The sequence below is a fragment of the Aythya fuligula genome, chromosome 5, assembly GCF_009819795.1.
Source record: "Aythya fuligula isolate bAytFul2 chromosome 5, bAytFul2.pri, whole genome shotgun sequence".
Lineage (NCBI taxonomy): Eukaryota > Metazoa > Chordata > Aves > Anseriformes > Anatidae > Aythya > Aythya fuligula.
In genome coordinates this window covers 26,417,596-26,442,011 of record NC_045563.1, presented here as the reverse complement: position 1 = coordinate 26,442,011, position 24,416 = coordinate 26,417,596, and the positions used below count along the sequence as shown (strand labels likewise).

Genomic DNA, 24,416 nt, shown 5'->3' with positions numbered 1-24,416 from the left:
TAATAAAGCAATGATAAAACTGAGGCAGGGAGACACTGAAGAATTTGTTAGAGTTCTTTCAAAATCCAGTGAATCACACTGAAAATAGCACACTGAAAACAGCTCCCAGTGACTGTCCTCATACAAAAAAAAACAACAAAACAATAGCAGCATCAATAACCAATTGAACAGGAACAGCAGTTGAATTGCTGTTATCTTGTACTGTATCAGGACAAGATAAAATATTAAAAAACAAATAGTGAAAAAAGTCATAGACATTTGTCCATTTGTCAGTTATTTCTGGCCAGTCATATTGCTTCTGGTAATCAGCTCCTGTGAAACTGGGGTAACTCAGTCTTGCTGGGAGAAACAGCCATCGTCAAAAAATCCTTCAAGGTAAAAGTAGGTGCAGACAAATAGAATATTTTTTTGAATCTACTCTATACAAGTACTTCCTTAGAAACACAAGTTTATCTAGTCTAATCACAGGAACCAATTATGAGATACACTTACTAATCACACTGAGACATTAATATTTTGCAATCAATTTACTGCATAAACACAAACAACTAAAAGCAAACACTCCAAATCTGTTTTGAAACGATGCTTTTTGAACAACCTGTACCTCTGAAAAACCTGAAGCTGGCTGACAAATATTTGACCTTAGAAAGAGGCACATCTGTCGTTTACACGGTGTGTCTCCAGCCAATGCCACATTTGCTTACTATAGCATGGAAAAGAGAAAGCTTTTTCTGTTGTGCTCACACCAGCCCACTGGCACCACACGAAACCATTACTTGCCCAAGACCTAGATCCTGACACTTTGCAACTGGAGCACCCAAAGCAGCTTGATGGACAAACAGCACCAACATCAGCAAGAACAACCAACACCAACTATGCCATCAGTGCCATTACAGCGTGCCAGCAGGAATCCCTGCAGAGCAGGTCTGGAGCTCTCCAAAGCAAAGGAACTGCTGCTCTGGGAGGATGGAAGACATTAGGTGGATAGAAAGATATGAAGCAGAATAGGAGAATTTGGATCAAACTTTTCCTTCCCCTTCCTGTTTTCTATTTCTGAGACTGTATGGAGAATTCACTGATGTCCATGAGCAGAAGTACCACCTTTCCTCCTTTACACAGCAGTTTTTCTGCAAATGTTGCCTACTGCTTCTTTTATCACCATTCTCTACAGCAAGTAGTCTGTGGGCTAAATTTCTTCTTAGGAGCTCTAGTATGTTCCAGAGAGTGATTTCAGGCAGACAGGGAATCCCAAACCTGAGATCATCTAGGGGGATCCCCAAGGAACAGCATTAGTAGAGTCCTGGGTGAAGCAGGGTACTTACACTTCTGCCCATGATTTCTTTCCCACTATAATCATTCCCTGGTTTCATAAGAAAGGAGACCTCAATGCCACACTGGGCTGAAGGAGTGACACCTACCTATAGCCAGGAAGGAAGGAGAAACACACATTTCAGGAAATGACACAAAATTGAGTACCCAGGTGTGAAAATTTGGAGGATCGGGAATAAAACTGTTCAAAGGTTATGGAGGAATGCAGAAAAGGTTGCAGGATCCTGAATCAGAGCTTCCCAGGACCCTCATAGAAGAAGAGACACTGGAAGGTCCATTCCCTCATGCCACTGGGCAGGATGTCACTGCAACAGGGAACCATCCTTCTCAGCCCAGGAGAAACCAGCACACAGCCCTCCAGGACGCTTTTGCTGTGCAGTCTGATAAATAGTGCAGAGGGTGGGGTGAAAATGGGGGAAAGAGCTTTCTTTTCCTTCTCCCAAGGAGAAGTGTGCCATCTCCGGTGCTTGGCAGAGGGACGGCTGCACAGGTTGCAGCAGTATTAGGGACCCTCAATCAGATTATAAGGACACAAAGGACTTAAGTGCATTAAAAAAAGATAAGAGAGACGCAGGGAGATTTACCCTCCATCCCTCCTTCCCTCGCCGAGCAGATAGAGGTCTGTTTGCCCAAGGACTTCAGCTTGTTAATTTTGAACAAGGCTTTGTCCTCCTCTTGTTCCCCATCCTGTGCGACACTCCTTGAGGCAAACGCTTTCAATCAGCATTTGCTGAGCCACTGCTGTACCCTGCCATCATCAGCTCCAGCCGCAGAGCCAGTGAGCGGGCTGACCCCTACGTAGCACATCCCAGTGCCCGCTGCTGAGTGCAATAGCAAATAAAAGCATTTCAACCTGAGTCCCTGACTGCAACAGTCCAGAGGTGAGCAGCAAGGCCAAAGCCCTTCCCTAGAGATCTGACAGTCTACTGGGTCATGTTCAGATGGCAGGAAAGGGCACAGCCAAAAAGCAGGGTCTGATACTGAGCTGTGGTATTCAGGTGGCTCATTAATGCCGGCTGCTCTATGATTTGCTCAGCGGTTGATTTAAGACGGGGAGGGCTGGTTATAATGCAGCTCTGAAAGGGGACACACTACGGGATGTTAAAACAGAGTGGGGAGGCACAGTGGGTAGCTCAGAGAAGCAGTGTGAGGGGAAACATCGAGTGAAGAAACAGAGTGGGAGATAAACTGAGATACGAATGGAAGCGAGGGGGGGAGAAGGGAGATGAAAGGCAGGGGTGGAGCAAGGCTGGGTGGTACATACACTGTAATCCCAGGTGCAGATCTCACACCAAACATGCAGCCACCTGTGCCTTAACTGGAAGGTACAGCATGCGGCCGGTCCATACTGAAGACTAAGAACGGGTTTGGTGCCACAGCCTGACAAGACGACGGCAAGAGAAAGCAGTTGCCCTACAGCTCCTGCACAAACCCATTTCTCACGTGGATAACAGCTGTCCAACTCCCAGGAGAGAAGACACTCATCCTACAAAACTCACCACGACAGGCACTGCTGGACCACCCTTCTTGACACCATCAGCGAGGAGGGGCAGCTAGAACAGTGGAAACAGGAGCGCTCACATACATGATGTGAGGTGATACAGTACAGGGCTAGGTTTGGGAAGTACCACCCCATTATAACCTAACTTTCTGGCAGCTGCTTCTTCAGAAATGAAGGCTATCTGTGCTGGAAACATCCCCTCTTCTCCCATTCCCGTGATGCAAGGAACCTCCTTACCTTTGCGGGGAACAGCCCTGCCACCCCATGTGAGTGAGGTGTGGAGCTGGTCCCTGTGTCCACCACAGGGATCGGGTTCCAGCTCACCGGTGGCACGCTGATAGCTCCCCAGCCTGCCTGAGCCCACCTACAGAGAGAAGGGCAAACCCAGGGCTGGTGCAGGACTTCTCAGCTCAGCATCCCGCCTGGGGGAGGGCTGTCAGTTTTCGAAGCGTCCTGTGGGTGCCACTCGTGTTCCAAGCACTCGTGCGGAGAGGTCTGTGCCAGCACCGAGCCTCTGCAGTGGGAGAGCTGATCTGCTGATCTGTTCGAGCTCCCTTCATTTCTCTGACATGCCCCTCGGAGAGATGTCTGCCCGACAGCTTTGGGATCAGATGTCCCCTTGCTGACTTGATAACATCAGGCTTTGGGTTTTTTTTCTTAATGGAAGTAAAATAATTCCAGCTTTTTTTAAAAGCTGGAGCTAGGCCCAGTCTGTCGGAAGTAAAAATAGCCGAGTATGCAGAGGCAACAGCACACAGAGTCAGGTTTAGTTTCTCTTTTATTTTCTGGGGACTAAAAATAATCTTAAAAGCTCTGTGAAGCTGAGGTCTGGCCATTGGGAAATGCAGTCTAGGCCCAATATCAGCTGTCGTGTCAAATTACTAGCCTCACCTCACTTTCCATCGAGTCCTATCACATGCCTATGAATTGATAGGAACAGAAAGATCCATCTTGCCAAAAGAGCTAACAGAGGAGCCAAGCTACAGGGTTTTTGCACAGTACAATGTGTGTCTAGACCGAGAAGGACACGACTGAAGGGAACACAGGACAAGCACTGGCCAAGGAGCAATGTCCCTGGGACTGCTTTTGCCCAGCTTCCCTGTTACACCAGCCAGATCCTGTGCCCACTGCCCACCTATACCTTGCGTTGCAGTTTCTGCATCAATGCATCAACCAGCCTGGTTGCTCTCCTGGAGTCTGGGCTGGGGTGGTGCTCTGCAGGTAACAGAGACACCTCTGTCCCCGGGAGCTGCAGTCTGAAGCCCAGGGGTTGGCACTGCCCAAGGAAGCTGGAAGGGAGAAGTATTGTGACCAAGGTGTTCCCTCTCCCCTGTTGCTCTGAACCTCAGGAAAGACAAAAGGATGTGGCAATGGGAGGAGTGAGCCAGGAGGAGACCTATCAAAGAAACAGAGCAACTAAAGGCTTGCTAAGATGGGGAAAGAAATAGACGATGGGGAAAAGTGGGACTGTCTAAAAAGAAGATGGAGAAGCTGTAACCTAAGCTCTCTTTTGTTACTCTGAGATTCCAGCATAGGAGGGGAAGTCCTGTACATACCATTAGGCTCTTGAGCTGCTGCAAAAGGATGCCAGCCCCTGGAAAATCTCCTGGCAGATGACTGGTGCAATTCCCCAACTCATCTGTAATCTAGGAAAGTGACTTGGGGGTCACAGGTCAGCATGGCCAGAAAAACCCTGTGATTAGTGTGGTGCATGTCAACAAGCCTGGGAGTGACACCTGCAGCAGGAGGGTGGGGAACTAGCCTGGGGAGAGGGGCTGTGGCATCAGAAAATCCATCTCCTGTGTTATAAGGGCCTACAGAAAGATTGGATCAGGTCAAGCAGGATGTTGCAGATTGCTCTCCCTTTGATATTTTCAGGGATGTACTAGTTATGTAGAAAAGCTCCTTTCCTGCCCACCTGGCTAAAGAGTCCCTAGACTCGGAGGGACAGGTTATCCCTGTAATGTCTGATGATATACCTGGTTCCAGAGGCTGTCCGTGCATTGGAGCAGCGACACAAGGTGCCCTTGACCCTCACACACAAGCTGCACATCCCAGGTGGTTGGTTCTGGTGTAACCCGCACAGCTTGTGAACTAAGCCTTCTCCTCCTCCACTGTCTCTGCAGCACTAGCCATTGTTGTCCCTAAAACGTACAGTTTCCTTCCCATGCTGCTGCCCCTCAACCTCACCCCCAATCACAGCAAAAAAAAAAACAACACAGGAATTAAGAAGGGCTTCAAGGGCAGATGGGAACAAAGAATACTTTAGTACCTTGTTCAGCTCTCTGTAGTAACCCCCACAATCACACTCTCACCTTGTGTTCAGGGTCCATGCAAATCTGCTTTGATGGTTTCCCCTCCTAGCCCTCTAACCAGTCTGAGGCAGGACAGCGGCTCGCTCTATTGCCCACAACAGCAACACCCCCACAGCAGCAGGCTGAGGGGCACTGTGTGAAAGGAGAAGACACAGGCATGCACCTGCCAGGAAAAGACCATGGATGACTTTCACAAAAGGACCTAAAAGATGGCAAAGCTCCAGCCCCACTCACTCTCCAAGACACAGTGCTCAGAACTAAATCCCCTAAGGGGTGTTTTATGCCTGGGTGTGATTTGACTCACTTTACTTTAGACTTTAACAATTTTCATCTGTGCATTTGGGCTCCTTTGACAAGCAACAGAGAGAAGCGGGCACATCCACATTCGCCTCACCCTCCAGACGCTCACCTGAGGAGGAGTGATGACAGATATTTCTCTCCACCGACTATCAGGGGAACCTCATAAATGCCCTGCAGGGTCAGACCAATGCTTTCCCTAGCTCAGTTTCTTATTTTAGTCTATTTAGGTAGAGAATGCAAACCTTTTGGAGCAGGTAAGGGAGCCTAAGCATGGGCTAAGAACCAAATTTTTAGATTTGTGACAGTGGAGAGGCCCCCACCAATGTGTGGAGAGAGGCCCACTTGTGACAGAGGTCTGCAGGGGGATCCTCAGGCCCACCAACACAGCGTGCTGCCACTTCAGCCAGGCCTCACAGCACAGCTCTGCTTAGGCCTTGCAGCCATAACTGCTCTCCTGAAGCTCTCACCTCAGCAGTGATTTTTCCAATACTCAGAACTAGCATCCAGCTAATATTTAATTCTTAAAATAGAACAGCTTTCCTGGGCAATTCTGAGTAAATACCCCACCTCCCCCAGGATACCCTGCAGCCCAAGGGCTAGTGCAGTCTTCTCAGGTAGATGAGAAAAGGGGATTGAGAATCTCAGCCGAGCTGAGTCATTGGTGAATGTAGGTCACCAGAGCCCATGAAAATGGTCGTGCACATGCCTCAGGTTACTGTAGAGCAGTGGGACATACATCCAGTCCCAATCTGCTCCTGGCTACCTCAAAGGATCTCACTTACTGCACTGTTAGAACTGCCTATAAGTTTGTAGCATGATGGCTGGCAACTAAAGATCCTTAAATGGTTGTGTTTTTTATCAGCTTCTCCTTTTCTGTACATGTTATAAAAGTACTAAGCATAATTTCTGGTGATGGAGTACACAGCGTTTATCATATACCTGTGTAGAGGTGATGCCTCTCTGAATCTGCACTGCTGTACATCAAAGGTCTGAACTGCTTGTTTGATAGAACAGAGATTTACTTATAGCAAGAACCATGGGGACTCATCTAGGCAGATCAATGGTTCAAAAGGAATGGAGGAAACCAAACTAGACAGACTGATAACCCAATGGAAGTGCCAGAAGGTATGGGGAGAGTCCACGATGCACCAGTGATGTGATCAGAAAAGAGACACCAAGTGCCATCATCCTAACACACGCTTTATTACAGCCCATCCACTGGAAGCCTCTTTGGAGATTTACCGCTGCCCTGCCAAAGGCATCACATGCTCTGCGTCACACCACCACCAAGCCCAATTCCAGACGCATCGCAAATGCTCAATTCATGCCTTGGAAAATAGCTGGGTGTGGAAGATATAGACATCAGGATGCCACTCACTGCACCTGGAGATCCTGTTTCAAAGAATGGGGAGGTTGCCTGTCTGTTTTTAAACACAGGGGCATTTTAGAGAAGGAAAAATCATTTTTCATTCTCTCTCTTTTTTTTTTTTTTTTTTTTTTTTCATTTGGATGCCTCCAATAGTGATATTTCTGGCACCGGCTGGAGGCAGAATACTCTATAAATACAAAGCCATTAAATCCCATGCAGCAGCAACCTGATCAGGGCTGCCTTTTAATTTCCTGACATGAGCTGGCCACTAACCCAATTACCCAGAGTCCCCGGAGGAGCCCTCATCCCTTCCCAGGAAGCACAAAGCAAGAACCCGAGCATATTGCAGGGACGTCAGCTGAGCTTTCACTGAAATCAAATATCTTTTCGAGAACACATGGTTTGGAAGCAGGGATGGGGGCAGGAGGGAGAGCTTGCTGGAAACACTTTGCTCCATTGAGAGATTCTGACACTTAAAAACTGAAATGAAACACCCTCCATTTAGTTATGTTGCTAAAAAGGAGCTCCACTGTTGATTCAGTTACCTCAGTTTCAGTGAGCAATGAAGGCAAAGTTACTGAGATTGCCAGTGGTAGGAATCCGTTGTTCAGATACTAAACGACTGCACTCAATTTGTACAATCACATAGCCAGGCCAGCCCAGAGGTGATGGATTTGTTTCCTTGGGAAGCATTTGCGACATCAGCCACTGGTTGTAGCTTGTAAGGGAAACTGCAGAGTTAGGACTATTTGTTAGGGATGTTCCACGGGCTACAGGCTTTCCTAATCAGCCAGGGTCTTTAAAGTAGCAACAAGGATTCAAGAGACAGCCGCATTGGAAGTCTGTTGATTCCATGCTCCATCATCTCTGCATTGAAGTGGGGACCACCCCCAACATTCAGAGATGCAGGGACTTGGGCAGCACAGGAATTATCACGCTGTTTTAAGTTCCTTTCCTGCTCCACAGAACAGGGAACAACATAGCTGCAGAAACATTATATGTGGGAATCCACTGAAGAAAACAGTCTGCAGGGCTTCCAAAACTGTAAAGAACCACATGCCCAGATGATGGTTGGTATGCTCATGAACTTCTACAGTTGTTATCCTCCTAAAAGCTGCCCAGAATCCTTCCAGATGTTGGGCTACAATGGCACCCTGATGTTGATTTGTTATGTCCAGTATTGCCCATTTGTCATTTCCATCCAAGGAGGAGCTCTGTATCGAGGAGCCTTGACATCCCATTGCACCTCACCTGTTATATCCCACCTCTCTTCCCGTGTCCCCAAAACACTTCCCTCTCAAGAGATTAACACAAAAGGAAGGATTAACATCACTGCCCCCACCGTGTCCTTGCCTGGATCATGGTTCTGCAAGGTGACACACAGGACTGTGACTTCAGAGAGGCAGCAGAGGTGTGGAAGGCAAGGCTGGGAGGTCATGTTTAACCAGCCAACATCCAAAATCAAATGTCTGAGCCCACTTAAAAAAGCCATGTGTCATCTGAAATTACATCCACCTCTTGATGACAAGCAAATTGCTGTAGAACAGAAAGGCCATGGGTAGCTAGAGCGTGAATGGCAAGGGTATATTCTCCCTATACCTGACAAGGTATATTGAGGTTTTAAAAGAGACCTGCCAAATCACTGAAATTTCTCTATCCATCATCTTAGAGAGCCAGAGAGACATAGACCTACGCTGTAGAGTCCAGAGCTGAAAAGCTACACTTAGGCCATTGTGGGCATGAGACAGTGCTGGGAGCAGACAGGGATGCCCATCTCTCAAAAATGCCTCTTCTGTGCAAGATGCAGAGACACTTTCCCTCACAAGCCATCCCCACTGCCTCGAATCCTTGTAGATAACATCTCCATGTGGGGACAGCAGTAACACAGGTTGCTCAGGTCTTCCTGATTCCTGCAGAACAGGAGACCACACATTTCGGTTGGACAAAGCTGTGGAGATGCCTCAGTTCCCTCTGCCTGCAGGGTGGCACTTCAGGGAGGCCAAGAACAGCAGAGCGTGGGTTTTCTAGGGACGAGACCTCTCCACGGGGGCACTGCAACTGGGATCTGCAGGAATCTCAGCCTCCAAGTTTGACACGCTCCAGATGGAAGGGGAAAGCAAGAGACAGGCAGCCAGATGGACCAGCACCTTGGGCATCCAGGGCAGCTGGGCTCTGCGGGCAGAGCTTTCTGCCTGCTGCTTCCCCCAGTGAGTCTCGCCTGCCCTGCAGCATCATGCCTGGAGAACCTGAGACAGCAGCACAGCTCTGGTGTCCGTGCAGCTCCCTCGTTGCGATGCATTGATCGGAGATCTCTTAAAGAAAGTGGCCTGGATATCTGAGACACCTATTGATTGCTCCATCGGCTCTCTTCCTGCCCTGATCCTCATTCACTTGGCATTGCCCGAACAACCTGCACCTCTGCACTAGGGGCAGTCTGCCCAGTCCTTACAGGGTGACAGCCAGCCTTCTGCCCCTCTGCAGCCCATGTGCAAGGAGAGAACATGCCTGGTGACCCTAACGCACATTCCCCATGGAAGGACCTAAGTCTGCTCCCACTGAACCCAGCTGAGCATTTCAGGAGTAAGGGAGAGGCTTGGAATCATCACTGCATGGTTTTTGACATGTTTGAATACTGGTGCCCCCTTCCTAAAAACAAACTCATACCGCATGCCCAGCAAGCAGAATGTGGGACATGCATCATGTATAAGGACAATCACCAGAAAAATCTTTCATCTCTTACCAAGAAGAAATCATGAAGCCCTGAACTAGGTACTGATGGAATATCATACTCTTCTTCCTCAGAGTAAGGACAGTTTCATTACCCAGAAATGTTGCCAGTAAGTTACCAGCCCAATGACAAGGACCTCAAGGAGAAATGTGGCAAGAGAGGAATCAGTTTCCAGACCGCTCATTTAGCCACAAGACAATTTTCCCAAAACTCCCGGCAATCAAGCAGGAGAAAGAATCTGGCTTGACAGCCTTCTGCCATGGATGAACCCAAGGAAGATGAGAGGTAAATCAAGGGTAAGGAGAAATAGGAAGGGGAACTACTGAAAGGAAAAAAAAACACGTATCATAGCTTGCACATCAAGACACATCTTATCCTAACGAGTGCAGGGTAGGCTCTCTGGGAAAGCCAAAGCATCAGGGATTTTTTTAAATGGTCAAACTACTAGAAACGTACAGCAGGGAACACTGTTGCCCTGGCAAATAAAGGGGTGGATGAACTAACAGAATGACAGATCAGAGATGGAAAAAAAACAATGAACCTTTTCTAATCCAAAATCCCTTGTCAATTCTGCATTTTTGAGCAAGTCAAACAATTATGGATTTGTTCTTTCCAGAAACTCCTGGCTCTGTGGAGACCGAAGACTGTGAAACCATTTTTCTTCCTTTTTGGATTTTGCTTTTAAAGATGTGTATTGATTCAATACTGTATACTAATACTTTGTGCTTCCACCAGGCTTCACTTAAAGTTAACTAATCGGTCTTCACGATCATTTTGCAAAGCAATATAACCCTTATTTCTCAGCTGGGGAAACTGAGCAAAAGAAAGAAAGAAAAAGAAGCATGTCCTACATCACTTGACCACTCAGTGTTAGGACACAAGACTCCTGTTCATGGATCGCTATTGTAGGCTCTTCTGCTTCCCTTGATATTGTCACATGTTCTTGCATCCCACTGCTATCAATAAATCTTTACACTGTATATTCCACAGCTCTAAATATTATGGGCAGGATCACAGATACACTAACATCAATAGCAAACCACCCTTCCCTAGTGGCTTTAATGATGCTCAATCAATCCCTATATGAATAACTAAAGACACTTCAGCACAAAAGCAGCCTCAAGAGTCAAATTTCAGTTTGCTGTGGGTAGTATCCCCTAGGGTTCAGGAGTTCAGGCACAGCATGGTGTCAGTGAACCTGCATTGCCTTACAGCCTACCTCTGGTCTGCAAGGAGTTAACGGTTTTCATACAACTTGGAGGCTAAGCCACTGTTCAGATCCTGCTCTGGGCGGTGTTGCACTCATACAACTGGGAGCAGAGGTTGTCCTGGCCGCAGTCAGACAGGCCAGAATGGGCTCCTGCAGCTCTGCTCCCTCAGCTGCCACCTCTGAGATGCTCAACTACATGGATGCTGGGCAGTGAGCATACCTGGACCTATGCTGCTGCTCTGCAGGGTGTCTGGAGCCATATCATACTTCTAGGGTTGTTTTATGGGATTCGTATGAACAGGCTTTCTCATTACCAATCTGCACTCCCACTAAAACCGGTGTCACTAGCATGGACTGGTGTGTGGGTGAGGAGATATTACACCACCCCAGAGCTACCACATGCAGAGAAGCTGGTTTCCAGCAGTCCCTCTCTAACTCCAAAAGCAGGTGCCTCCCTCCCAGCAGTAGATCAAGATCCTCTGTCTATCACCTCTACACCCCCGTGAGGGATGCCAGACTATAGAAGTCTGCATCTCCTCCCCTTGATACCTGGTGTGCTCCAGCAGGAAGTTATTTACCCACAGAAACTATACATCCATCAAAGCACGGGACAGGGTTTAACATCTAATCTACATTCTTAACAACAGTGGCTGCCATCAACTTGCCTCTCAAGAAATGAGAGAGCGCCAGTGCGAAGCAGAACACGCTCAAGTGACATCGTGCAATTCATCACCAGCTGCTAAAATGGTACGACCTGGAAGCACGCTGCGTGCTGGCATCTTGGCTCCAGCATGCTGGACTTGCGCAGACCACAGCCAGCTGCTGGTCCTTGTCGCTAAACTGAGGGAACCATGCTCTGCCAGGCGCGGCAATGCAGAGGGTTACACACAACTCTTCTTCCTCCCCCCTCCTCCTCTCGCTGCCTCTCCCTGAGGGACCCAAAGGAAACAAAGCTTTAAAGTCAATCCATAAGAATGTGTTTAATTGCCACTGAATTCCCTGTGGTTCACCTTGAATGGACAAGGACTGGGGAGGCAAGGGGGGGAAGGGAGGAAAAGCAGCGCAAGAAAGAAGCTGAACACTGCTCAGAGAATACTGAACAGATCAATAGGCTCAGCACAATGCAGGTTGAGCATGCAGGGCAGACGACCCACAGCTCCCAGACAAACCTGTGCTCGCCACCATCTTCAGAAAGTCTCCTGAGTGGGAATACTGGTATACCTTTGCAGCACGCTGTGCCATAGCTCTGCATTAACTCCATCCTTCCCTTCCACAACCCAGCCAACTCAGTCATGATCAAGCAAGAACCTCTCCTTCCCAACACTGCAAAATGACCTGGAGGGCAAGGAGATCAGCACCTTCCAGCATGGGGTTCCTTCAGGAAATCAAATAGTCTGGCACAGCCAATTTCTAGTTATTTGTCAAATTTGCTCTGATGCTGGAAGTAATATCCCAGCACAAGGGTGCTGACTAGAACCACTCTCCTCTCTGGACTGCCCTCTTGGTCACTGGTGATCCTGACTCTTGTAAAAGTCTCGTAAAGAAATACTCTAGAAAAGTCAGAGAGGGCAAGTGTGTAGTTATTCTATGGCATCCTGCAAGGCCTGGATCCAGTTGCTGCCAGGACAGACAGCGATTCTGAATCTGACTCTGTCTTACCTTCTTTCAGCATCCCCACTTTGAGGCATTTCATGAAGCGACAGGCCTGACAGGACTTGCGCCTCCGTTTCGTGATCTCACATTCATTGGTGGCCGGGCAGCTGTATTCAATATTCCCTGCAATCAAACACAGAGATGGTCACCCATGTTCTCCTCACTGATCCAGGGACAGGCTGCAGAGCCCAAATATTCCCAACACCATCAGTCTGTAAGTTTGCTTACTCATTCGCACATACACACACACACACTAAGACCACAGCTGGCTTGTGATGGCTCTTTGAGAGCCCAGCACTACTTGTCAGAACACATTTCAGAAAACAAAACAAAACAGAAAACAATATTGCTGTAAGTATTGGGAGAAACCTGTCCATCCAAGGGGCTGACTCAGTGCTTGGCTTTCAGGCACACTGTGTCCAGCACATCATCAGTCCTTGTGCTGCGTTAGTTATAATGTGGCCTGTTCCCTGGAGCCCAGGGCTGGGAGGGGGAGCAATCCAGATATTAGCAACATTCCCCTTCCTGCCCGTCTTGCTTAACATCTGTGGGATGGATGTCACCTGTCCTTTCTTGCCTTGCTCAGGGGACCAGGGAGCTCGGAGGCAGCATTTTCTCCTTTGCTTCCTCCTGTCAGATGACACCCTAAAGGTAGCAGGGAAGCAGTGATTGAGAAAGATGGATAAGATGTCCTGTAAAATGAATGCACATCTTTTAGATTTTACTTTATGAATCCTTGTGCACCTGCCTCTCATCCCTTTGCAGAGAAAAATCAGCATTTCTTTCCTCATTCCCTTTCATTTACAATCGCTTCACAACACTGCCTCCAAGACAAAACAGGAAAAGAAGCATCCAAAATTTATTTTTGGTCACATCATATTTTATCATAAGCCAAGTATATAACTGAAACATGGATGCAGGGTCCTGATCTGAGGACATAATTGGAAGTACACTGAATCATGAGTAATCCAATGATTATTTAGTCCTAGAAGACAACAAACAGAAACAGCTGTCCCTATCCTCCATTCACTTTGAAGATTGTCAAGAAAGCTTGACAATGATGCATTGACTACGACAATGTATTTAAGACAGTCTGGCTGCTAGGTAAAAGAAGCAGCTCCTGAAAAGCTTTCTAAACTCTACAATCAGCTCAACAGCATGGTTGTTTTGGTGGTTCAGATACTGGAAATCGAGATTCAAGAGTTCAGTCAGAGCTGTAGGAGGGAACAGAGAGGTCACAGTCTGGACTTCGTATACCATCAGATTAGAAGGGAAGATCAGAGTTTAGTAGCACCAGGACAGGATACTTGAGTTTTGTTCCTACTTTGGCAGTGGATTTCTATGCTCTTGTGGAAGACGCTTCCTTCGTCTGCATAAAGACCAACATGTAGTACATACCACTCTCTGGGAGTGGTGATTAGACCTTGGGGCTAAGTAGTTGGAAAGCCCATTGAGCATCTGAGTTAAAAGGGCGTGGATCCAAAAGGAAGGAAGCACCATTTGATTTATCTCATTATTCTTGGCCCCTTGAAACCCCAGAAGCACACAACTCTCAAAGCATAAACATTGCCTGCCTGGTAGTTACAAACCTTGTACCCCCTACCTCCTGCCTTGTCAAAAGACCTGCAACTTGACCCTCAGCTCCAGACCAGCCATCCCATTTCTCTCCATTGCTCCTCTGTGCCCAAAACACAGTCAGTCTGCAGGAACAGGGAATGCTGCATGAGTTGCTTCCATTCAGACTAAATTTTGTCATTGTGCAGCACTTGAATTTCAATAGCCAACAACGTATCAAGGTTCTCAGCTGGAAACATATTCAGGCCTGATCTCAAGGCAATAAACAAATCCCTGCTCTATACACAGAGCTCCAGCACCTTACAGACCCATGAGTACACAGGCCCTGACCTCAAGATCTGATACTTGCTGTCTCCCACACAGGAAGAGAGAGAGCAGGAACAAACCTGGGATAAAACTTAATCACAGGCTAACTTTGGAAAGTCTTTCCTAAGTTTCAGTGTCCACTTTGCACACCAAAGCCAGGACCAGAGTTCTGGAGAGCTATGAGATTTCATGTTTGTTGGTCCCAAGGTAAAAAAATTTGCCTCCTAACACAGGCACTATGCCAAAGACACTAAGCCCTTAGAGTATCCGGAGGCAATGACAGCCCTCTCCAGCAGTTCAAGGTCACTCTACTTAGTCAGGCAGATCCTCCAACATCCTCATGCCTCTCCTTGACAAAGCACTGGGAAGCCTACATCACAACTAAACTGTGATGGTGTCAGAGTAGGTATGGGGTACCATACACACACTTGAGTATGCTGCTCACAAAGGCATTTCGGTGCTGGGATCACACCTGCTAAAGCAGCAGAGCCAGATGAGGGTAGGCACTGGGCAGGCTCCCCTTCCCAGTGGCAGTGCAGTGGCCACCGCATAGCACAACATCCATGGGGATTGCTAGTACACAAAGGTGAAAAAACAGACCTAACACTGGTGGGACATCCCTCTGGGCACATCATATTGCCTTTGCATCCAACACAGGCTTGTGTGTCCCTTCCACACACACTGTACACTGTCCCAAGGAAGAAGGCACCAGCAACTGTGTCTTACAGCGCTCTTTACAAGGGTACATGCTAGAGGCGAGGCCCAGGGAGCCCCTTCACACAAGACAAAGCTGCAAAAGCAAACGGACTTTATACCAGCCTCCAAATGTGCCCTGCACTGCATGGATGGAAAGCTACAGCTGGGGGCGATACCTGCCATTTTTGCAGGAAGCAGGGACATCACCAGGGAAGGCACAATCAGCATTACCCAAGCAGAGCTCATCCAAGAAAACTATCGTCTCCAAAACTTTAACAAACTTCTCTGACTTTTTTTTTTTCTGGTCTCTCAATTTCTTTTATGGTTCCTGGGGCCGGCTGCCAGCACAGCGCACTGCTCACAGCTCCCTGTAATTTCTGTAAGTGCCCTGTGATAAAGTGATGAGATTAACTCATCGAAATTCCAGCAGCCTCCCAGCGGCTGGCGGTCACACCGCCTGCCCGGCTGCCGGCACAGGGGGCTCGGAGAGAGCTCCCCCTTTGCTGAGGCAGTTCAGGGTGCTGCCAGGCCCTGCTGAAGGGTCTCTGTGCACAAGGGCTCACAGAGACAAGCCTGTACTACATGAGTGTAAATGTGGGGTAAGCCTGTGTGTGATTATGTGACCCAGAAGGAAAGGGCAGAAAATGGGATAATCTAACAGACATGGCCTTGCTTTGAACTGTCATTTATTAGAAGAGTGTTCCTTGATTTAGGCAATATTTACATTTGGTCTGAAAAACCTGCCAGGACCTCCCTGATGCCACTGCGCAAGATTAACCTTAAAAAATGTCTTCAAAAAAAACCACAAGTGGCTGGTGACAAGATCAGAGTCTGGAGTTGCTCTAGCCTTCATATGTAGCCTTGGAGGGCAAATCACTTCCTCTCTCTGTCTTAGGCTTCCCATCTGCAAAATGAAATGAGCACCAAACCTACCTTCTGGGGGGATCGTGAGTCTTGATTCATTAAGGTCTAACTGCACTTTAAAGCCTTTAGATGAGAGATGCTAAGGAACAGCCAAGGACTATTAAAGTGATAGATCATGTTTTTTATGCTGGAGAACTGCAAAATTACCCTATTTTCTGTAAAATGGGGACCTTTGACTGTTAAACATTTTGGAACATAATTTCCAGTGTACACATAATAGGAGCACCTGAAAACTGCACTCCAGAACTTGGTTATCCAAGAGACCCCGTGGTCACCGTAGCTCTCCGGAAGGGGCAGGTCTGGAAGACGAGAACTGGGGAATGTGGTAGCATCCCCCACAGCTCCTGCTTAGGTCATGGACAGGGCTCCTCAGGGGAGATGAACTCAAAATCATTATAGCACTGAAAGCACAAGCTGCTCCCCACCTTACTCGCTCATTCTGCCTTCTGATAAAGCCTTCTCCAGCTTATACAGAGGAACTCAGGAGAGATCAAACAGAAGTAACCATGAAAGTCTTTAGAGCTAAAACCTTTTCAATCTCTGCTTTTTGAAACAAACAAACAATTCTTCTTTCGGGTTCTTCTCTCTTTCTGGTCCATTCCCTTTCACCATTCTTTCCCTCTCCTCTCCTTTCCTTGCATGCTCCATCCTGCTCTGAAATGCTGCACATGGACCTCTCCTTTCCTCTGTTTCATTGGGAAACATCACTGTAGCTTTTCCCAAATTTCACGGAGAAGACCATATTTGGAGATAACTGCTGCTAAGTGCCAAATTCTATTCACCCAAGACAAAAAGTCACACTTTTTACCCCAGCAACTTGATGCAGCACACTGCAGGTTGTAACCAGCAGCGTGGTGCTACTCTCCTTTGGCACCCTACAGCCAGAGGACTGAGAGCTGTAATTCCCAGGGAAATCCATCTCATAGCCTTCTCAGCTCATGCATTTGTTTCATTTTATCCCCCACCTTTTTTTTTTCTTTTTTTTTTTTTTTTCCCCCCCCAAGAACTGCTTGCAAAATACCATAGGTTTAGGGAAGTCCCATCAAGCAGTCAGTACAGTGCCTCCATGTCAGAGCTGCATGTGACAGTCTGCAGGAGAAAGCAACCAAACCTCTCAACAAGTCATTACCTCCTTTTATTTCAGTACCCCCAAAATTTGGTCCAAATCCTTTTTATCTCCACTTCCAAGGGCAAGTTTGTCATTTAGGTATCCCAGTGAAAAGGGACCTGAAAACTGTAAAATGGCCCACAGCGAGTGCAGAGCACTATTATATTATCACATATGATAATATGCATGCAGTGGATTCTCTATTACCTTCTGCTTATATTAACAGAGACATTATAGTCTGAGTCCTGATGTGAGGACAGGTGTGTTGTGAAAATCAGAGGAAAATCTCTCCAACGATCTGAGCGAGGTGAGAGGAGTTATTTTTTAGGCCACAATTTTTAAGGAAAGGGATTCTAATATTGGACCTGTACGTCTCTATATAGGCACCTGAACAACAGGCTTGATTTTCAGAAGGGTTATCCTGGGCTTCCAGGAACATGCTCCTGACCTAGGTGCCTAAGCATATGCAAGCATCAGTGGATGCTCCCATTTTCTGAGAGGAAAAAAAAAAAAAAAAAGCCTAGTATTTGTGTAGTATCTGTGTATACCACAGCCTGGGCTGGTGCTTGGATTAACCAAAATTTTACTTCACATAATTAAAACTGAAATAACAGGGCCAAGCCTCTTAACACTGTGTGAGCAAATGGGGCTAGCTACAGGTCTAACACCGGCACTGTTCACCTTCTCAGGGTGGCACACCTGGCTTCTGCTCCATGCAAAAGGACTTAGACATTTGCACAGCCTGACTCAAGTCATTCTCCTGCCTGCAAGTGGGTGCAGATGTGCCCCAGGGCTCTCTGCTGGCAGCACACATCTTTCTAAGCCTGATGTGCTTTCTCACAGACACTGGGGTTCTGACACAGAAATCCTTATTTACCAAAGGTTCAGAGAACAGATCCTTCTGCACAGAGCAGTCTCTGCAGATGCACTGAGGCTAAGATTAAACAAAACAGAGCTGAGTTGGACTGGAGGTAGTTTTCTGACTCCAAGTGCTAGGGCTGTGATAATAAACAGCACTTAAGCATCAGATCCTAGATATACCATGCTGCTTCTGGTTATGTTGCAAAAGCTTTTGGAAAGCTTAGAACACCTCCTGTGTTTCAACTGTGAACTCCCATCTGAGAAGCAGCAGGCACATTTCTGAGAAGGACGAAGGGACAGGACAGGGCCTGACCGCCATGGCCTCTACTGCAGGGATGCAAACCTCCCTCCTGCATCTCACAGGCCCTTTTCTGCTCCTGTGGACAGAAACACACTTCCACTCAGGAAGATGTGCAAACTCTCTCAGCTGTTCCTACCTTCCCAGCAGCCATGGTGACCACTACAACAACAATCAGGAGGCCCTAGAAGAGTATGGATTTTGTTACAAATCCCCGCAAATCTTCTGAGCTGCATTATCCACATGTTAAGCCCCTTATTGGTGTAAGGGCATCTCAGCACAGCAGCTGTGGAGCTACACTACAAGAAGCTTGCAAGACTCAAGCAGGGAATCCACAGATGCAGACACTTTACCTGATACACAACCTGCCCACTCAGAAAACGATTGTGCATGTCTCTTCTCTCAGACTCTCCAAAAACCAGTTCTCCCCAGTACAAATGCTTGCAAGTTCTGTTGTATCACCATATGGGTATGAGTTCCAAGCATGCAATGAGCCGATTCACAAAGGTCAGAGGGTGAAATCTTAATTCAGATTTATTTTGCTGAATTTTAAGATTTTATTTTATATTAATGGGTCATTTTAGAAAAAGCCTTAATTTTTTTCTATTTAAAAATGAAAAATAGATGAAGGGTAATCATGAATATGTTGAATAATAAAGGGCTCGTATGGTTACATAGCACTGTTATTAGCTTAATATTCAGAAAAGGTAACTACTCACCAGTTATAACGACTGATGAACAAAAGATAATGACAATATATTTGATTTATATATTATGTTCTATCTACTGAACAAACTACTTCAAGAATGAATATACTTAGATTAAGAATATGTATCCTGTAAGAAATTCAGCATTTGCACTTGTCCTGAATTTGGATGAAAGGATTAGTTAGGATTTCCATGGAATAGAAATTTAAAAAGTTTTAATTCAGAAACATCCAAAACACATTATCTTTCCTGTAACGGACCTTTTCCATTTCATTTGACTAATATGAAATTCTTGGTTTCAAATCACACCTACCTTAAGCACCAAGAGCAGCACACTTCAAGGTGCCTGAAACTCAGGTTCTCTCCTATCTTGGCTGGACTGCACCATCCACATGCTCACAGTGGCCACAGTGTTTACAAAGGATACCTGCATCAAGGAGGTAAATGCAGACTGCCCCTAGAATCTAATAGGGACCCAAAGCACAGTTCTCACAAAGCAATACATTGATAGAAAAATAGGGCTCAAATTTTGTTGGACAGCCTAATTGACCAAAAATGCTTCAAGTCAATTTAAAGTTTCTGACTCTTCCCCAAAGCACAGCAAGTCCACCCTGGGGACAAAATGACATGTTCAGAGAGAAAGGCCTGCAGCCCAGTGGTGTGTGCTATCATCTGGTCTCAGATTTTTGCCTTTTTATCTCAAGCACTGCCAGTGCTGCAAATTGGAGATAACACAGGTTTCCAGGCCTTGATCCTTGCCTTGGGTCACATCACACAACAGGAGAGATGTCACAGGCGTGACCCCTCTTAACCTGCAGGGCAGATTAGGATGTGGTGTGGGATCCCGGCTTAAGTTTGGCAAAACCAGCTGTTCCAATTCAGCTTGGTTTGGATCCTGCTGACTTCTTTTTTTCCTCCTATCATCAAAATTTTCCTGGGGGAATTCTGACTTGGTAAAAATTCTGCTCTTTGGAGGAATCTTACTGATGGAAAACTCTAACATAGCTGTAGTACTGACCTTGGAGATAACCAGCCATGTACCTGCTAGCTTTCAGCCTATCTCGCTCCCATCACTGCCCTGGCTAAGGGGGAAAGTGAGTGGGAGTTGCCAGGCTCTGCCATACTTTAATTCAAAAGAGGTCTGCAGCTTGGGTGTCTGTTCTTCTTCACTGCTGTGGCAGAGGGGCTGTTGCAAGGTCCTCCTGTCTCAAGACATGTAGGTTTTACACGTGATAATGCAGCTAAAAAAAACCACAATACACACTATGTCATTCGAAAGGGGGTGAGGGAGAACGGAGCTGTTGTTTAGAGGGGAACTTAACCTGACATTCTGCCTCACGATCAGGGATATCTAAGATAAGGCTGTGGTAGTCTAATCATCCAGGAACCATTTTATAGCAGCTCTTGCTAAATAAAGGTACCAAACGTAGAGCCAACAGATTAAGTACTCTTGTAATAGTAATTGGTTTTCCAGATCTCAATACCCAAGCACAGGGAAGTGGAGTGGCTGGTCCGAGATCACAAGAGCTGGATGACGAATTTAGCTACTACATCCCCAAAACACCTGGAGCTCCCTCCCTGTGCACAAATCTTTCAGTCAACACCATTCCCAAATACCAGAACCACAAGAAGACATGAAGATATGATCAGGGAATGCAGCTGTATAACACACATATCTGCAAGCACCACAGAGACATTGGGCAGCCTGGATGAAGATTTTCCCATTTCTTCAGCTAGACAGTTAATACCTCTACTGAATGTACTACAGTTGACAAATGAATACCTTTTGGAAATGTTTTTGCCTCATTGTCTTGTACGTGATGCTTAAACTCTTTCCCCTACATGTCCAGGGCTGTGTTTGAATACATCATGCGCTGCAGCACCACTCTGCGAACATTTTCTTGACTCAGCCAAACTGTGCAGCTCTATTTCCTACCCAATTTCCTCCCTACTTTTTTCCTTCTCTATTTCCTCCCAGGCTCAGCCTTCAGCTCCATAGCTGCAATTGCTCCTCCTCAGCAAAGCACTCCGGGCTCTCCCACTCATGGGAACTGAAGCATTTTGGTGTCTCCATTGCTAGCCCAAACTGATGACAGCGTGAGAGAACTCTCCACTTCCTCCTTCCCTTGTCTGTTACACATTAACAGGCAATCAATTAGGGAACCACAGGGAGGATAGGGCTGTCCTGGGGAGAGGGGATTGGAGGGTTGCAGCCTCCCTTCCTCGGATGAAGTCAGCTGCCATATTACCAAGGCTGATACAGGCTCTAGTTACTGTTTCTCTGCATCACTTTCTTTTGAATTATTATGAAAACTCTTCAAAACTTCCTAGTTTCTTTTTTTTTTTTTTTTTCCTTCTCTCTAGGTTAAGCCTATCTTCTCCTCTGCCACAGATGCTCCTGTATCACTCCTATGAGGGGTTAGTTTTTTGGTATTTTCCTCTATAATAAGTCCCTAGAGCTTTGCTTTCAGAGTACTACCCTGTTCCTGCTTTAGTACCTGAACATGCCAAAGAGAAACACTGAAAATGGGTTCAAGTGCTGGAGAAGGGACAGTCTGTGATAACAGCTAGAAGTACGAGTAAAAGTTCAATCACAGGAGATTCAACAATGACAAATCACAGAAACTCTGCGAGAGTAGATGCCAATGCCCTAGGGATGAACATGCCTTCCACTTGGCATAATGAAAGAGGAAAGCTCAGTGGAGCAATACAGAGTGATTATTTCCACAGCTGGATAGCAGTAAAGAAACACATCTGGAACCTATGAAATTAAGCTAGAAATAGTTGATTCTGTAGAGATCTGGGCTGAACCACACCCTGTATTGCTCTGTCCACTCCAGAGCTGAACACCCCCAGTGACGGAATGTAATCAGGCATGACTGGCCCAGTCAATGAACAAAACCAAATTGAATGCTCTCCCCACATGTGCATTTCTTTCATTTTGCAGGGGTCAAGGGAGTGCTGGTGTGGTGGGTTGAACCCAGCCAAGTACTCTCACAGCTGCTCATCCACTAGATGCCTATCTCTAGTCAACCCACCACAGCTGGGTAAACCCAATGCACTTTTGTGAATTATTCTGTCCTTTATTTTTTTTCTTTTCTTTTTCTTTTCATTTCTCCCCAGTTAGAGAGTGTAGGAAACATAGGGAGTATTTGTGTGTTTAGGCACATACATGTATGCTCCCACACAGCCTGCTCATGTAAGTACACCCAAGCATACCTGGATATTGGAGCTTGCCTGGATGCACTTCTACTTTTGGCTACACTGTTGTACCTGTACCTGTGTGCATCTTCAGCAAGCATTTAGCAGTCAGGACACAGACAGATACTTCATATGTGAATTGTACAAGGAGATCAACGCACTGCAGTTTGTCTACACATACATGCACTGAGGATTTCAAAGTCACCTATGGAATTTCCGATCCTTAGTAAGACTAACAAAAAGTGGTACACCGTACCTTGAATAGTCCTCTTGAAGAAGGCTTTGCACGCCTCACAGGAAGCCACGCCGTAGTGGTACCCCGAAGCAATGTCCCCGCACACCAGGCAGAGCCGCTTGGGGATCGCATTAAGCATGTACTCGCACTTGGTGGGCGAATCCTCCATGATGGCACTGGCGCAGTCATCGTAGCGCTTGCGGCAGGACCCACCGCCAATCCCTGTGCCGTTGAACATGGGTGGTGAGTCCAGGCCGTTGGGGTGGCCACCCATCGCAATGCCGTAGCCACCGCTAGCATCAGAGGAGCCACTCGGGCTGTGGTGGCTGATGGCGTCGATGCCAGAGGATGGGCTGGAGGGCTCGGTCTTGATGAAGGACCCGCAGCTGGAGGAGAGGTGCCGCTCCTCCGTGGCCATTCTGCCGAGCAGCCTGTAGAGAGAGAGAGCAAAAGCACTCAGCGGCCTCCTGGCTAAACGCAGCTCCTGGACACTCCAGAGAGAGCCCTCCCTTTCCCACCTCAGTTCAACTCCAGTTGGCTCAGGCAGTTCAGCCCCACACAGGTGCTTCTCCTCAGGGATATGATCACAACTCACTATGAAACACCTTCCTGCTTCCCACCAGCTCACACCAGGAGAAAGTCAAGGCTATTCACGTAGATCACAATTTCAGGCTCTCCACAGTTTACACTGCTGGGAAGGGGTATCAGTGCTGATGAGGCACAATCCACCCACTCCAGGTATCCCCACAACAACAGAGCCTCTCTGTAGCAGGCCAAATTAAAGATGCTCGATTAGTTCAGGATGCCCCACCCTGGCTCTAAGCAAAGAGCTCACAAGTACACCCTGCAAGAAGGATGTGCTCAGCTTGGATTTTTATTTGTAATACAGAAGACTTTGGGTTATTTTCATGTTGGATTCATTCCCTCCCTTCATTAACATCACTAAAAGGGGAGATCAGAAACAGAAGGAAAATCATCTGATCAAAAGCTTCCTCCAGCTTAATCTTAATCTTTCTTCTATCTACTAGTATAAGTCTTTTGCATGGAGAAGCTTTTCTTAAACTTTCACTTCTTAGAGTCTTATGCTCCGAAGTTGCTAGCATAACTAGCAACAGCATCTTTACCAAATCTGCAAGCTCTTCTTCTTATTTACTGTAGTCATAGATAATCTTATTGCTCATACAAACGTTCAGTCTTTTTTTAGAACTCTGCTAATTTTGATGGTATCTTATGGCAATGAGTTCCAGGGATTACTTGTGCAGTCTATGAACAAAAGGAAAAAAAACACTTCTATTGTGCATGCTGTATTTGCAGCCTTTCAGGTTCCCTTAATATCTCCCGATTTTCCTTCTCAGGAAATGTACTTTTGCTATGTTCTCCTCATTCAGCTCTTCATTATCTACACATCTGTTCATCACGCAGAAGTTTTTGCAGACCTCTTATCTGCTTCATCATTCACCTCTGAACTTCCTCTAGTTTGGCTATTTCTGTTCAGTCCCGAAGAGTTCACTGAGGCAACTCTTCAGCAGCATGAAACTGGCACCACTCCATCACTCCTCCAGCTGAAGGTCTGGACAGTAGTCAAGACAAAGGCACGCCATCAATTACCTAGTGACGTTACCATATTTTCAATGTTATTTTCAGCCCATCTCTTATATAACTCCTTATATTGTTTGCTTTTTTTTTCCTTCTTCAAATTAGAATCTAAATTGTTACTATCTCTTCCACAGACTATATTAGCAAGTTACTTACTGAGGTCCTCAGATCTTTTCCTGAGTTGCTACAGTTAATTTAAAATCCATTAAGATCTATGAAAAATCAAATTAATGCCTTCTGAAATGCAACCCTCTGCAATGGTCAACAGTGCACTTCATCTACCACGGTGCTGTCCATGTACCCAGCTTTATTACAATCCTCTGGAGTTCTTCAGTCTTTCTTGAAAATTTAATGTCATCTGCAGAGTCTCATTGTTCGCCCACTTCCAAGTGGAAGTGCATCATTAATGCATGGATCAAACACCACAACACAGATCTTTGTGGGTCATTTATGTTAACCTTTATCATGCTGAAAATTGACTTCCCTCTCTTTCCTGGGTAGGGC

General features: G+C 46.6%; 1 protein-coding gene across 4 annotated transcripts in view; it reads right to left on the bottom strand.

The window, feature by feature from the left end:
- Window positions 1–22,747, bottom strand: part of ESRRB (estrogen related receptor beta) — a 36,696-nt gene extending 13,949 nt beyond the window's left edge. The window contains exons 1-2 of one of the 4 annotated variants that reach the window (XM_032188951.1): window positions 22,338–22,747; window positions 12,412–12,528 (exon numbers count right to left, since the gene is read on the bottom strand). In XM_032188951.1, the coding sequence (XP_032044842.1) occupies window positions 12,412–12,528; window positions 22,338–22,734 (514 nt within the window). In that variant the 5' untranslated portion in view covers window positions 22,735–22,747. The remainder of the gene's footprint in view (window positions 1–12,411; window positions 12,529–22,337) is intronic. The other 3 variants (XM_032188954.1, XM_032188953.1, XM_032188952.1) reach the window with 3 other exon arrangements.
- Window positions 22,748–24,416: the final 1,669 nt, after the last annotated feature.